Consider the following 12891-nt stretch of genomic DNA (forward strand, 5'->3'; position numbering starts at 1 on the left):
GCCGCTTCTCCTCACTCCCCGACTTTCCCCAGGCTTCTCAGCAGATCCCCCCAGAATCCAGAATTCCCTAGCGGCTTGTCCTGCCCTCCCTCCTGCTCTCCCCGTATGCGCCGTTTGGGGAAAACCATCACAAGCCCGCGCCACGCCTCTCCTTGCTGCAACGGGTCAAGCACCAGAGCTCAAGGGAAGCACCTTTTCCCTCGCGGTTCGCCCTACCAGCGGCGCTGCTCCCGATGGGCCGGGTGGGGTAGCAAGTGCTCCGTTGCCCCGAGACGCGCCAGAAAATCCCAATCTTGAAGCAGCGTCGGTACTCGTATCTCACGCCCCACGAGTCATATGGAACCCAGCTTCACCGTTGGGACGCTTGGTTCTTTGGTGTTTTCCCTCTTTGTCTCGTGTGTCTTGCCAATTTCCCATGTTGCCGGAGCCGCACCCGCACCCCGCTGGACAAGGCAAGCAAACATCCAATGGCGCCCGTCGCCCGAAGGGCCCGCGATGCACCGAGACAATCAAGACGCTCAACATCCTCGGGACTCTGGCTCGTCTTTCCGGTCGTTCTCGTGCTTTAGGCTCAAGTTTCATCCGCATCTTCCTCGGTATTATGGCCGCCACTATACACACAAAAAGAGAAGAGATTCCAGCGCAGGAGAATCTGCAGCTCCGTCAAGACGCAAACCCTCTATCGGGGCGTGGAGCCTCTGTGAAGTTGCCTGCGCTCGATGCAACCCATGCACCGTGGAGCTGCATGAATCCCTGACAGGATACAAAGGGTACATGCCAAGTTCGTAGTAAGCGATGCCCCCCATCTAACACCAATCTGAAGCTAGGTATGGATTCATAACGAGTGTGTGCTTTGTGCGAACCATTCCGTGCTGCTGGCCGGGGGTTGATCTTTCTCGTCATTTTAATCAAAAGACTTGCGGCCCTGCATCCCGGCTCTGGAAATGGATACAGCACTCCACCTCCTCGCCGTGTTGCTTGGCCGTTGACTCCTGTCCTTGCTGCCACGTACCGAGTTATCCGTTCGTTGAAGCACTGGAAAGGAGGGAAGCTGGATATGGATGACACAGAGAGAGATGCGAATTGCCTATCAACGCCGTTATTATAAGTATACCTCGTCAGAAGCCCTCATGGCCCAATTGCAAGTCGGCAAATAGGGGAACGGGCTGCTGTTGCGCTGTTGGCCCAGACATCCTGCCTAAGGTACCTTACCTTACTTACTTCTTGATGCTACTCTGCTTTCAGGAACTTTGCCGTCGGCCATGCGGTCTGCCCCTCTTTTAGCCTCTCAGGCCTCTTCTAACCCTCCACTTCCGTCCATCCAGTTCTCTCAAGGTTGCAGCGAACCGTTACCCTACAGAATCTTAGAGTGGTAAGAAAGGGCCGCCGCCATGCCCCCAACGTAGCCTTTTCGTACATAATAACCCAACCAACCGACTGGTACGAGCTAAGCTATGCGTTATTAAATCGATATTTTGCCTACGGGGTAGCATTCAATTTGATTACGAGACATTGAGTCTGAAACTCTTGAGAGACTGTTTACCCTCTTTGCAGTATGTGGAGAGAGGGTCGGCGATATAATGCCCGACTGCCCGTACTAGTATATATCACCTGCAGCCTGGCAGAGGCTACCGGTTGAATATCAATAGATAGATCGACAACAGACTCTATCTAGTAGATTAGACTAGGTATCTCATATCCTTGCCCCCGTGGTTTGAAGCCATGGATGGGTGAATCTGGTGTATCTCATCAATGAACCGGAAAAGAAGTGAGCACAAGCCCGCACTGCCTTACCTCCATGTTACTCCGTCCATTTGGGGCAGCACGGCATGCGTACACGAATTATTTCTTTGGTACAACCAATTACTTCAGCCGTGCCGGAATGGTTTCTCGTAACGGAAACCACTCGTTGCGACCTCATGTTGGTCTGTTCCAACTCATGTCAAGTTACATTGCCCCTTTCACCGAAAGACGCTGCGAGTTCTCTGTATCAATGCAACCCCTACTAGTAGTACGCGCGATATATTAAGGCACCTTGAGTATGCGACCTACCTACCTAGGAATCGATTCGTCTTGGGTGTTATTCCAAGAGCCATAGGTCTGTATATTCGCCCATTAGTAGACTGAGATATCATGCTTCACCTACTACCAAAGGCCAGCCGAGTAGCGATTAGTGCCCGGCGCCGGCCACGCCGCTCACCACGGCTCACTTCACACATGCGCAGCTCGAAAGCAATGAACCAGCAAACTGCATAGAAGTTTCCCTTGACATTGACATTGACATTTTTCTCTTCAATACTCCAGACGCCGCCGTGACCAGTCGCTAGAATTACATGTCCATGCTCATCAGGTACATCTCCAAGACGCGCATAAACTTCGCCACAAATGCTTCCAGGTGAAAGATGACCTTGGTGCCCGTCTTGATCCGGTGCTCGTAAAAGGCAGACCACTTTATGACTTCTGCCTTGAGCCCGTCGTCAATGTGATTTAGCAGCTTGAATGTGAGCGTCTTGATAATCGTCGTCGGCGGGATGCAATGCGTCAACAGATCGTACAGCTTGGCGCGCACCTGCAGGATCCGCGCGGGCGTGTGCTCCTCCACGATCTCCTTGGCGATCTGGCTAATCAGTGCTTCCCAGTCCGCGGGCGGGATCGGCGTGCTGTCTGTTACTTTCTCACTGCGGGCACAAGGTTCGTTAGCAACGGGGTGATGGAACAATCGACTGGCTCGATGGGCACTTACTTTTGCGCGTGAACAGCCTCGAGCATCAATAGGGCACGGCGCAAATTCCTCCCGCTCTCCTCAGCTATCCGCTGGTGAAGCCCCTGGGGAACTTCCCAGTTCTCCCTCTTTGCCGACTGCGCGAGGACGTCGCAGATCTCGGCATGCGTGGGAGCGGCCACTCTGACGAGCAGTGTTCTCGATCGAATCGGCGCAATGATATTGGCCGTCGAATTCGCCAAGAGAATCAGACGCAAGTTCGGTGAGTACTTTTCCATGGTGCGGCGAAGGGCCGCCTGGGCATCTCTGGTCAGGTGGTCGGCCTCGTTGATGACCACTACCTTGAATCGCTGCTTCGCCGACTGGTCCACCTGCTGTGTCTGCGCCACCTCTTTCAACAGGTCCTGCACGACGACTCGATCGTACTGCCCTACGTCGGACGGCGTGATCTCCATGTGATAGTTGGAGGCGACAATGTTGAACTCGAGCTTTCGGTTGCTCGACGTCTGGAAGACTCGGGCGTCGATCTTGATCTTCTCCACGCCGGGGCCGTACAGCTCCTTCAGCGTTGCCACTATTCTTGTTTTCTTGCCGGCCCCTGAGGGACCGAAGACGAGGAGGTGCGGGAAGTCACCGCTCTGGGCCTGTGACGGGAGGGTGTTAGCTGCTGCAGCATGGTGCGGATTGGAGGTCAAGAGTCGCATCGTACGAGGGATTGGAGCCTTTCCGACAGCTCAGAGTGATACGACAGAGCCTCGAGGGACCTCGGGCGATGCTTGTCGACGATAAGGGCCATTGCGACGACGGATGAATTGGTGTGGTGGTTGAACTGAAAGCTCCAGGATTTTGGACGTTGGAAGACGCGTCGTCGCGTAAAGTGCTGTACAATGAACAGGTCGAGAGTGGGGTAGATTTTGGTGCCTGTTGCTGTTCCCTGCAGCCGTGAAAATCCGGGATCACGGCTTGTCAGTCTACTGCTTCTAAAATGCGCATGTATGCTCATACTTCTGAGCATTAAAATTTTCTCTTGTGGTTTTCTTTGTTTCTTCATCTGAAGATTGTTGTCTTTTGCATATCATATGCATGGTTTCGAATCGCAGTGCCGATAACTCTTAGGGGAGAGTATCGCACATGCTTGTAGTTTCGTTAAATGCAGTGGTTCTTAATTTTCATCAGGTGGCTTTTACTTTATATACAGAAATCTTATGTTACATGGCGTTCCCCTTGCAGCTCATGAAGATCCGGACGGCGCAGATGCACTTTCAGCTGCAGCCCCCGTCGTAGATGACGCTGCCTCAACAAGCTCTTGAGGGGCCAGCTGCCTTCTTGGCCTCTTGAGGTCCTCCAACGTGACACCGTCCAGCTTCGTGATCCCAACAACGGGAGGGTCCCCCTTCTTCACAAACTCCCACTGACCTAGAGCTCAGTTAGCAGCGGGCACAGAAAGGAAAGATGACAGGAATCCGTACCAGGCAGCTTGTTGCCAGCCAACCGGAAAGCGTCTCGAACAATCTGCTCGTGGATTCGGCCCTTGATCTCGAACAGGACCTGACTGACGGCCATTCTCGTAGCCCAGTGGTCAAAAGAACCCTTTCCTTTACCCATTCGCATCTGTCTTAACATTTAGCTTGCCATTGCCTTCTCAAACAGCCCAGTACCTTATGTAGCACTCCGCACCTCGTTACCGCTGACGTAGACGCCAACGTTGCAGTTCTTCCTCTTGTACAGTCGGTATTTCTCTCCTCGAAGTCGCACTTTGATCGTATCCTCGGCCATCTTGAGCGACTTGGCGCTGATTCGTCGGTGGTGGTCCTTCATTCGCAGTCCGTAGTCGCCCCAGATCACCGTTGTGCCCTTGGTCGATCCTCCCGTCGCTACTCGCGGCCGTCCCTTGGCCATCTTCTTTTTCCGGTTCAGACTGGGCTCCAGCCATGTGCCCATCATGGCCGGGCTCGTGGAAAAGGCTCTGCCATTCTGGAGGAGTTGAGCGGCGCCCAGGACCTTGGACGGGCGCTGAGCCGGGGCTCTCAGCTGTCGCAACGGGGTGCAGGCGGAGATTCTCAGCCCCTGGAAGGCACTCAGCAGTGCGGAAGTGCCATTGGGCCTCATGGCGTCGGTTTGGCGGCTTGTCGAGGCCTGTCTGTCGAAGTCGCACGACTGCTGCGATATCTTGAAAAGAATCCCACCATGCATGGCGTCGGCGCAAGGTGGGGCCTGAGATCTCAGGCCCCGAGCGACGCTTGCTTACCTCAGCACTCGGCTCGACAGCAATTAAGCCCAGGTCACGCACCTCGCGTCAGCTTCGCGTTGTGCTTGCTGCAGGTGGGATCATCTTGGTGCACGTCACTGAACGGCTTCCAGGCTGCATCTTCGTTTTTGCACGCCAGACCCGCGATTGCTCAGGCAGCAGCTCTGAATTGCGGCGACAGGGGGCTTCGAAGAGAGATTTAAGCAGATTCTTCTATTTGCTTTTTCTTTTGATCTTATATCCTTTCAACATCTACCTTCATCTAGCCGAAGACAGCGATACAATGCCGGATATTCGATCATTCTTCACGCCAAAGGGCGGTGCACCCCCAAAGCCTGCGGCTGCAAAGCCAGAACCGCCGGCCAAAGCCAAGCGAGGCAGTGAGTGTTTTTAGGACTTCTCGTACTCAATTGATGCTTACTAGTGTATAGAAGGGCGAAAGGTCATCGAAGATAGCGACGATGACGAAGTGGTAGAGTAAGGACCTGCCACACCCCTGCTTCCTGTTACTGCTTGGTTCACGTCCCGCCTCTAACCCGTGCTGCAGAGTAAAGAAGCCCGCACCGAAACCACCAGCAAAGAAAAGGTACTCACAAACTGCGCAATATGCATTGGCTCCCTCTCATGGATTGTTTTAACCCCTATGTTAGGGAGACGGAACCAAAAGGCGTGGCCATATCTGCCGACGACTATTTCGCCTCTTCAAAAGATTCTAAAGCTGCCAAAGCATCCCAAACTCCCAAAAAAGGCGACAAGAAAGCCATCATAGAGGCTGAAGTCCCCGTCAGGCCCAGCCCCCGGGCCAAGAAGACCGCGGCAAAGCCGGCTGCACCAGAGGATGACGATGAGGATGTAGCTCCTCGATCCAAGAGGGCTAGAACATCCTACGGGGCCGCCCCTGTTGACGACGATGACGACGATGACGTTTATATGGACGACGGTGATGAGGATGCGGACGATATCTTCGCCGCTGACGCCAAAGGCCGAAATAAGCGCAAAAACGATGACTACGAGGAAGAAGAGTCCGAAGACAAGGTCATTCCGCAACCCAAACGACTTGCCTCGCGGGGACGGCCCGCCGCTTCTGGAAAGAAAGCTGAAGAGAAAGTGAAGACCACACCGGCCGGCAAGAAGAGGAAGTCGCCTGAGCAGGAATCCGACGAAGAAGAGGAAGAGCTGCCTAGGAAGAAACCTGCAGCAGCAAGCAAACCACGCGCGCCAAGAGCCAAGAAAGCAGACCAACCCGAGGACGAAGCCATCCAGAACATTCTCGATAGCGTGGCTACTGTACGAGCGCCCACACCTCCGCCCAAGGATGGCAAAGCAGGCTTTGACTGGAGAAAATCTGCCGCGGGTGGTGGCAACGCCTCGGTGCAACCCTCACAGCCAACTGGCGAACTTCCAGAGGGCGAGGAAGAGTGTCTCAGCGGATTGACCTTCGTTTTCACCGGCGTGCTGCAAACCATCGGTCGCGATGAAGCCCAGGCCTTAGTCAAGCGATATGGCGGCAAAGTGACGGGTCAGCCGAGTAGTAAAACAAGTTTCGTCGTGCTCGGAGACGATGCTGGACCGTCCAAGCTGGCCAAAATCAAGGCGAACGGCATCAAGACCATTGATGAGCATGGCCTCTTTGACTTGATTCGCAAGCTCCCAGCATTTGGCGGGACGGGTAAGGGCGCTCAGAAGGCACAAGAGAAGAAGAAGGCGGAGGAAGAGAAGGTGAAGCAGCAGGTTGCTGAGATGGAGGCGGAAGAGAAAGCAAAGAGGCGAGAGGCAGAGAAAGAAGCCAAGAGGTTGGCTGCATCCCGAGGGCAATCCAGCAGTGCACCTATCCAGCCTACAGCCGCACCTACGATGCTTCTCACTTCCAAGTATGCGCCAACACAGCTGAATCACATATGTGGAAACAAGGCACAGGTGGAAAAGATTCAGAAATGGCTTCATAACTGGCCAAAGTCGAAAAAGTACAACTTTCAGAAACGTGGCGCTGATGGCATGGGAGGTGAGCGAGCCATCATCATATCTGGACCCCCCGGCATTGGCAAAACCACAGCGGCGCACTTGGCAGCCAAACTCGAAGGTTACGATGTCCTGGAAAGTAATGCAAGTGATACACGAAGCAAGAAGTTGGTTGAGGCCGGTCTCAGCGACGTTATGAACAACACCTCCCTGCTGGGATTCTTTTCAGGAGACGGGAAGTCTGTGGACTCCACCAAGAAGAAGATTGTGCTCATCATGGACGAAGTCGATGGTATGTCGGCTGGCGATCGCGGAGGAGTTGGCGCCCTGGCCAAGTTCTGCAGGAAGACGGAGGTGCCATTGATCCTGATTTGCAACGAGCGAAGACTACCCAAGATGAAGCCATTCGACCACGTTGCGTTTGATATAAGATTCAACCGTCCAACAGTCGACCAAGTCCGCTCTCGCATCATGACGATCTGCCATCGAGAGGGCTTGAAGATGCCTCCGCCAGTTGTTGATGCCCTCATTGAGGGCAGCAATAAGGATATCCGCCAAATCATTAACATGATCTCGACAGCGAAGCTTGATCAGGCAACCATGAACTTTGACCAAACCAAGGCCATGTCAAAAGCGTGGGAGAAGCATGTTGTGCTCAAACCATGGGATATTTGCCAGAAGATGCTTGGTGGCGGGCTCTTTGCGCCTGCAAGCAAAGCGACGCTCAATGATAAGATTGAACTTTACTTCAATGATCACGAATTCAGCTACCTCATGATCCAGGAGAACTACCTCCAGACGAGGCCCATGGCTCTCAGTGGCTCGGGATATACTGGTCGGGAAGCTACTTTGAAAGCTCTCGAGCTCTTTGACCAGGCGGCAGAGAGCATTAGCGACGGCGACCTTGTGGACCGCATGATTCACGGACCGCAGCAGCACTGGAGCCTGATGCCTACACATGCTGTCTTCAGTACCGTAAGGCCTGCCAGCTTCGTTGCCGGCCAGTTGCTGGGATCCAACTTTACTTCTTGGCTCGGAAATAACAGCAAAGCTGGAAAATTGGGCCGATACATTCGAGAAATCCACTCCCATATGAGGCTCAAGTCATCTGGAGACCATAACGAGATTCGACAGGAGTACTTGCCTCTGCTATGGTTGCAGACGGTGGATCGGCTGCAGAGAGAAGGGAATGAAGCTGTGGAAGAAGTCATCGACTTGATGGACAGCTACTACCTCACCCGAGAAGACTTTGACGCCATTCAAGAGCTGGGACTCGGTCCCATGGATGAGGAGCGTGTCAAGATTGAGACCAAAACGAAGGCTGCATTCACTCGAACGTGAGTAACTTTGCATTTCCCGTGACTTTTCTTCCTTCCACCAGACCGTACTAACTGAGAACAGATACAATTCCATGAATCACCCACTGCCTTTCATGAAGGCCAGCAATGTGTTCGCGCCGAAGAAACAAACGAAAGAGATACCCGACTTGGAAGAAGCCATTGAGGAGGAAGACGACGCCGAGGTGCTGGACGCACCGGATGTTGACGAGGACGACGAAATCGATCTAAAGAAGGACAAGTATATCAAACAACCAAAGGTCAAGAAGGCAGCGAAGAAGACGTCAAAGACCAGCACCGCAGATGATGACGACACTACGGACTCGAAACCAAAAGGCCGAGCCAAGGCCAAGGCACCAAGCGCGAAGGGAAAGGCAAAGAACTAAAACACCGCTGGAATGAACTGTTGCGCAACACACTCGAGCTTATGATCTGGCATGGATAGTGGCAGGATCCTCAAGGTTGGAGTGTTATTGGTGTTAACAGGCGGCTGTCAAACATGTAAAAAGGAAGAAGGAAAAGCCAGGAACTGGCGCGATACAGCTTGCTTATGACTGCAACATCGAGGCTCACGACTACTAACCTTACCACGGGTGACTAATGGGCGAATTCTTGTTTTGGAGAGTGAACGCCGTAGATATTATTCTCGCGAGACAAAATCACATAGAATAGTTATGTGCATATTCTTGTGAGGATGATGGAATGTACATCGACACCCTTGGAGGCGGTTGATTTCAAAAGAGCGGCGTCCTATGCATGCCGCTCGGAGGACGTAAAGTGGTATGTACATGTATGTGTATATCTCATACAAGAAGAACTCTTTGGTCTTCATCTTTCACACTCGTGTGTCCAACTTTCCGTGTTGCCTTGCCCTTCCACCCCGCTCCCTCAAGGTCTCCCGTACCACTATGAAACCATATTTTTTCTTTTCAAAACCGTTGTCATGAGGGGAGCATTATACACTTTTTGTGACCAAACGCCAAGCCATCATCAAATCCCGTAGTAGTACATGTAAAGAGGTGTGTTTGTATGATTATGTCGGACCATTGTATCCACTCATCTTTTGGTATAGTAGTGTTTTTTTTCCCCTTCATCTTTTCATTTAGATCATCTTGGTTTTCTTTCTCGATTGTTGTAAGAGCATGGAGTTGAGAAGAAATAGAAAGAAAGGGAAAAGCCCTTAGGAGTTCTTCACAACGCCAACCTTGGCGGCACGCAAAACACGGCCATTGAGCTTGAACCCCTTCTGCTGCACGAAGAAGACGGTGTTGTCCTCCTTGCCGGGCTGCGGCGCCATGAAGGTGGCCTCGTGCTCGTTGGGGTCGAACTTGGCGCCCTCGGGCTCGAGGCGCTCGAGGCCGTGCTTGGCGAGCGTCTGGATGAGGATGCCCTCGGTCATCTTGAGGCCCTCGTAGAGGTTGGCCAGCTCCTTGAGGTCCTCGCTCTTCTCCTCGGCCTTGAGCTTGTCGGCGGGCACGGTGGAGAGGGCGCGGTCGAGGTTGTCGACGCTGTCGACGAGGTCCTTTGCGAACTTTTGAATGGCGAAGTCGCGGGCGGCCTTGACCTCGCGGGCGGTGCGCTCCTGGAGGTTGCGGAAGTCGGCGACGGTGCGGAGGCATTTGTCCTGTCGAAGATGAAATTAGCAACAATCTCTACAGATATGGAGTGTGAGCTAAGAAAAAACAAACCTTCCAGTCACGGGCCTCCTTGTCCTTGGCCTCGAGATCCTTCTTCAGCTGAGCAACGGCATCGGGCTCGCCGTTCTTGTCTCCCTCTGAGGACGACTCAGTCTTTTCTTCAGTTTTCTGGTCGGCCGCAGGGGCCTCCTTGGTCTCTGTAGCCTCCTTGTTCTCGCTGTACCACCGGCTGGCGATGGGCTGGAAGGATCTTATTGAGATGGCGGGGGCGGCATTCTGAATTTGAGGCCGCAGAAAAGCGCGGCTGGCAGCGATGGTCGGCGTTGAGCGCAGGGCCCTGGAGGAGGTGGCGAGGGCTTGTCGAAGCATGATGGGTAGGATGATGAGAGGAACGAGGCTGTTCGAGATGTGAGGATGGCAGCCAATTGGGCGACGCTATGGGTGTGGTAAAGGGGGGAAAAGAAAAGGCTGGTCGTGGGTGATGCTGTCGCTGGAGCTTGACTTGTGTATGTAAGAGGGGACCATGAAAATTGATTCCGTCCATCAACTTCTCCGGCCTGCGCCGGTTCAGCCCACCAACAACAGCCGGGCGGATCATTGACGGTCCGTGTGGCGGCACCGGAGCTTGGGATGAGCACCAGTACAGGCTACTCATGACGCAGGCAAGATGCTGGCTGCTGACAAAGTATCGGTACTTGTGGGCCTTGAACTGCTGGGCTACGTCGCGCTGTGGCTACCTGGAGGGACAAGGTGAAGCTCCGGTTGTCCAACTCGATCCTCTCCAGCTTCAACACCATCCACCCAGCAATATCGACCCTCGACGCCGCACGCGAGCATCTTTGATTCGACCATCAAAGCGACAAGAAGCAACAACCGCCGTCACCGTCAACCCCCTCCAAACTTCGCCCAAGAAGCTTCTCGAACCCCCTCCTCCTCCATCATGGCCGCCGGCGACTCGAGCCGGGTCAAAGAAGCCCAAGAACTCGTCAAGACGGACCCGAGAAAGGCAGAGGCTGCGTTCAAGGAAATCATATCAAAGGCCCCCACGGCCACCTCAGACGCGGCCACGCGCGAGTACGAGGCTGCTCTGATAAGCTTGGGGGAACTCTATCGCGATGAGAAGTCAGCTTTTCGCCCATGCATGGCCACGGCTGTCCGTTGCATCTGCTGAGCTAACACACTCTGCAACAGGAAGACTCAAGAGCTCGTCACCTTGGTGCAAGAGAGCCGGACGGTATTCTCAACCTTTGCCAAGGCCAAATCCGCCAAGCTGGGTATGTTCTCACTAAAAAAACCAACGATTGCTGATCGCTGACTGACGCCTTTTGTGCAATCTCCAGTCCGCCAGCTTCTGGACCTCTTCAAAGACATCCCCAACAGCACCGACGTCGAAGTTGCCGTTACCAAGGACTGCATAGAATGGGCCACCTCAGAGCGCCGTGCCTTCCAGCGCCAGGACCTCCAGGTCCGCCTCGTCACCCTCTACATGTCCAAACAGACCTACTACGACGCCCTGACGCTCATCAATGGCCTCCTCCGCGAGCTCAAGCGCCTCGACGACAAACTCCGCCTCGTCGAGGTCCAGCTCCTCGAATCTCGAGTCTACCACGCCCTGGGCAACATTGCCAAGGCTCGTGCCGCCCTGACGAGCGCCAGGACAAGCGCTGCCAGCGTCTACACCCCGCCGCTGCTGCAGGCCAACCTCGACATGCAGAGCGGGATGCTGCATGCTGAAGATAAGGACTTCAACACGGCATTCTCGTACTTTATCGAGGCGTTGGACGGATACCACACCCAGGAAGAGTCTGCCAAGGCCCAGGCTGCGCTGCAGTATATGCTCCTCTGCAAGATCATGCTGAATCTGGTCGACGACGTCAACCAGCTCATGGCCTCCAAGCAGGCCGTCAAGTACGCCGGAAAGAACCTCGAGGCCATGAAGGCCATTGCGCGCGCCCACGCCAACCGATCCCTGGAGGAGTACGAGAGGGCCCTGTCGGCCTACCGGTACGAGCTCGGCAGCGACACCTTTATCCGCAACCACCTGCGCCGGCTCTACGACGCCCTGCTGGAGCAGAACCTCATCAAGGTCATTGAGCCCTTCTCGCGGGTGGAGATTGACCACATCGCCAAGATGGTGGGTCTTGACACGCAGCAGGTCGAGAGGAAACTGTCGCAGATGATCCTCGACAAGGTCATTATCGGCGTCTTGGACCAGGGCGCTGGCTGTTTGATCATCTACGACGAGACACAGCGGGACGAGTCGTATGACGCTGCTCTGGCGACGATTGAGAAGCTGAGTAACGTGGTGGATGTGCTGTACACGAACCAGGCCTCTTTGCTGGAGTAAGAAAAAAAAAAAAATACACGAACGGAGGGAGCACCGGGGGGTTGGGCATGATGGCTTCTTATTGTAATATGTTAAGTCTCGTTAGATGAGGCGCTCGATTATTCAGAAAAAAGAAATCGTCGTCCTACTAAAGCAACGCATCGTACGCTTGGTTTCAAGAAAAGGTCCTTTCATGTTTGCGACCTGGAATATATCCTTGCTTCATTCCCTCATAAGAACTCATCCTCTTTGTAGAGAGAGGTTACAGAAAATGCCAATCCGTAGGTACATACAAGAAAACCGGCTCCGGTAATACATCCAAGTAGACCCCCCCTTTTCCCTGAACCAGGACCAAGAGCGAACAAATTCCAAACCTACGCAAGTGGTATCTTTGTTTTTGGTCCCCCCTACAGTGTGTTGTGTGGTAATCAGAGCAGAAGCCAAGCAACCAAAGCAAAAGAAGATACCCTGAGCCACAAAACCAAAGCCAACCGAACCATAAAACCAGTAAATAGACAAAAGCAAACCGAAAAGCCCCTTCCCTCCCCCTTTTTTTTGTCCAACGCCAACTCATGCAATAGTTAGATAAGGGCAGTGTGTGGTTGTTTCGAAAGAAATCCTGACTTCTCCAAACACCGATGAAATGCTATGTCAAAAAGCAG

At 53.7% G+C, this 12891-nt stretch overlaps 5 protein-coding genes across 5 annotated transcripts; 2 read left to right on the forward strand and 3 right to left on the reverse strand.

Annotated features, from left to right (window-relative positions):
- Positions 1-2329: 2329 nt before the first annotated feature.
- BBK36DRAFT_1116770 (replication factor C, subunit 5-like protein) lies at positions 2330-3518 on the reverse strand (the record flags this gene model as incomplete). Its single annotated transcript, XM_024890274.1, has 3 exons — positions 2330-2678; positions 2744-3366; positions 3432-3518. 3 exons carry the CDS (start codon positions 3516-3518, stop codon positions 2330-2332), a joined length of 1059 nt encoding a protein of 352 aa, XP_024750670.1.
- A 435-nt stretch (positions 3519-3953) lies between these two features.
- Positions 3954-4831, reverse strand: BBK36DRAFT_1196308 (ribosomal protein L16; the record flags this gene model as incomplete). The annotated part of the gene is made up of 3 exons (XM_024896936.1): positions 3954-4138; positions 4192-4333; positions 4400-4831. The coding sequence occupies 3 exons, from the start codon at positions 4829-4831 to the stop codon at positions 3954-3956; spliced, it is 759 nt and encodes a 252-aa protein (XP_024750671.1).
- Positions 4832-5259: 428 nt separating this feature from the next.
- BBK36DRAFT_1196312 (DNA replication factor C, large subunit) lies at positions 5260-8606 on the forward strand (the record flags this gene model as incomplete). Its single annotated transcript, XM_024896937.1, has 4 exons — positions 5260-5350; positions 5402-5447; positions 5547-8266; positions 8331-8606. Coding segments are annotated over exons 3-4 (2966 nt in total), but the record flags the coding sequence as incomplete, so codon positions are not given.
- An 840-nt stretch (positions 8607-9446) lies between these two features.
- Positions 9447-10278, reverse strand: BBK36DRAFT_1196316 (GrpE-domain-containing protein; the record flags this gene model as incomplete). Its single annotated transcript, XM_024896938.1, has 2 exons — positions 9955-10278; positions 9447-9890 (listed from the first exon to the last, which is right to left on the reverse strand). Exons 1-2 carry the CDS (start codon positions 10270-10272, stop codon positions 9447-9449), a joined length of 762 nt encoding a protein of 253 aa, XP_024750673.1. The 5' UTR covers positions 10273-10278.
- Positions 10279-10843: 565 nt separating this feature from the next.
- Positions 10844-12250, forward strand: BBK36DRAFT_1116344 (PCI-domain-containing protein; the record flags this gene model as incomplete). Its single annotated transcript, XM_024890221.1, has 3 exons — positions 10844-11025; positions 11095-11177; positions 11244-12250. The coding sequence occupies 3 exons, from the start codon at positions 10844-10846 to the stop codon at positions 12248-12250; spliced, it is 1272 nt and encodes a 423-aa protein (XP_024750674.1).
- Between the last annotated feature and the right edge of the window lie 641 nt (positions 12251-12891).

The sequence above is a fragment of the Trichoderma citrinoviride genome, assembly GCF_003025115.1.
Source record: "Trichoderma citrinoviride strain TUCIM 6016 unplaced genomic scaffold BBK36scaffold_5, whole genome shotgun sequence".
Taxonomy (NCBI): Eukaryota; Fungi; Ascomycota; class Sordariomycetes; order Hypocreales; family Hypocreaceae; genus Trichoderma; species Trichoderma citrinoviride.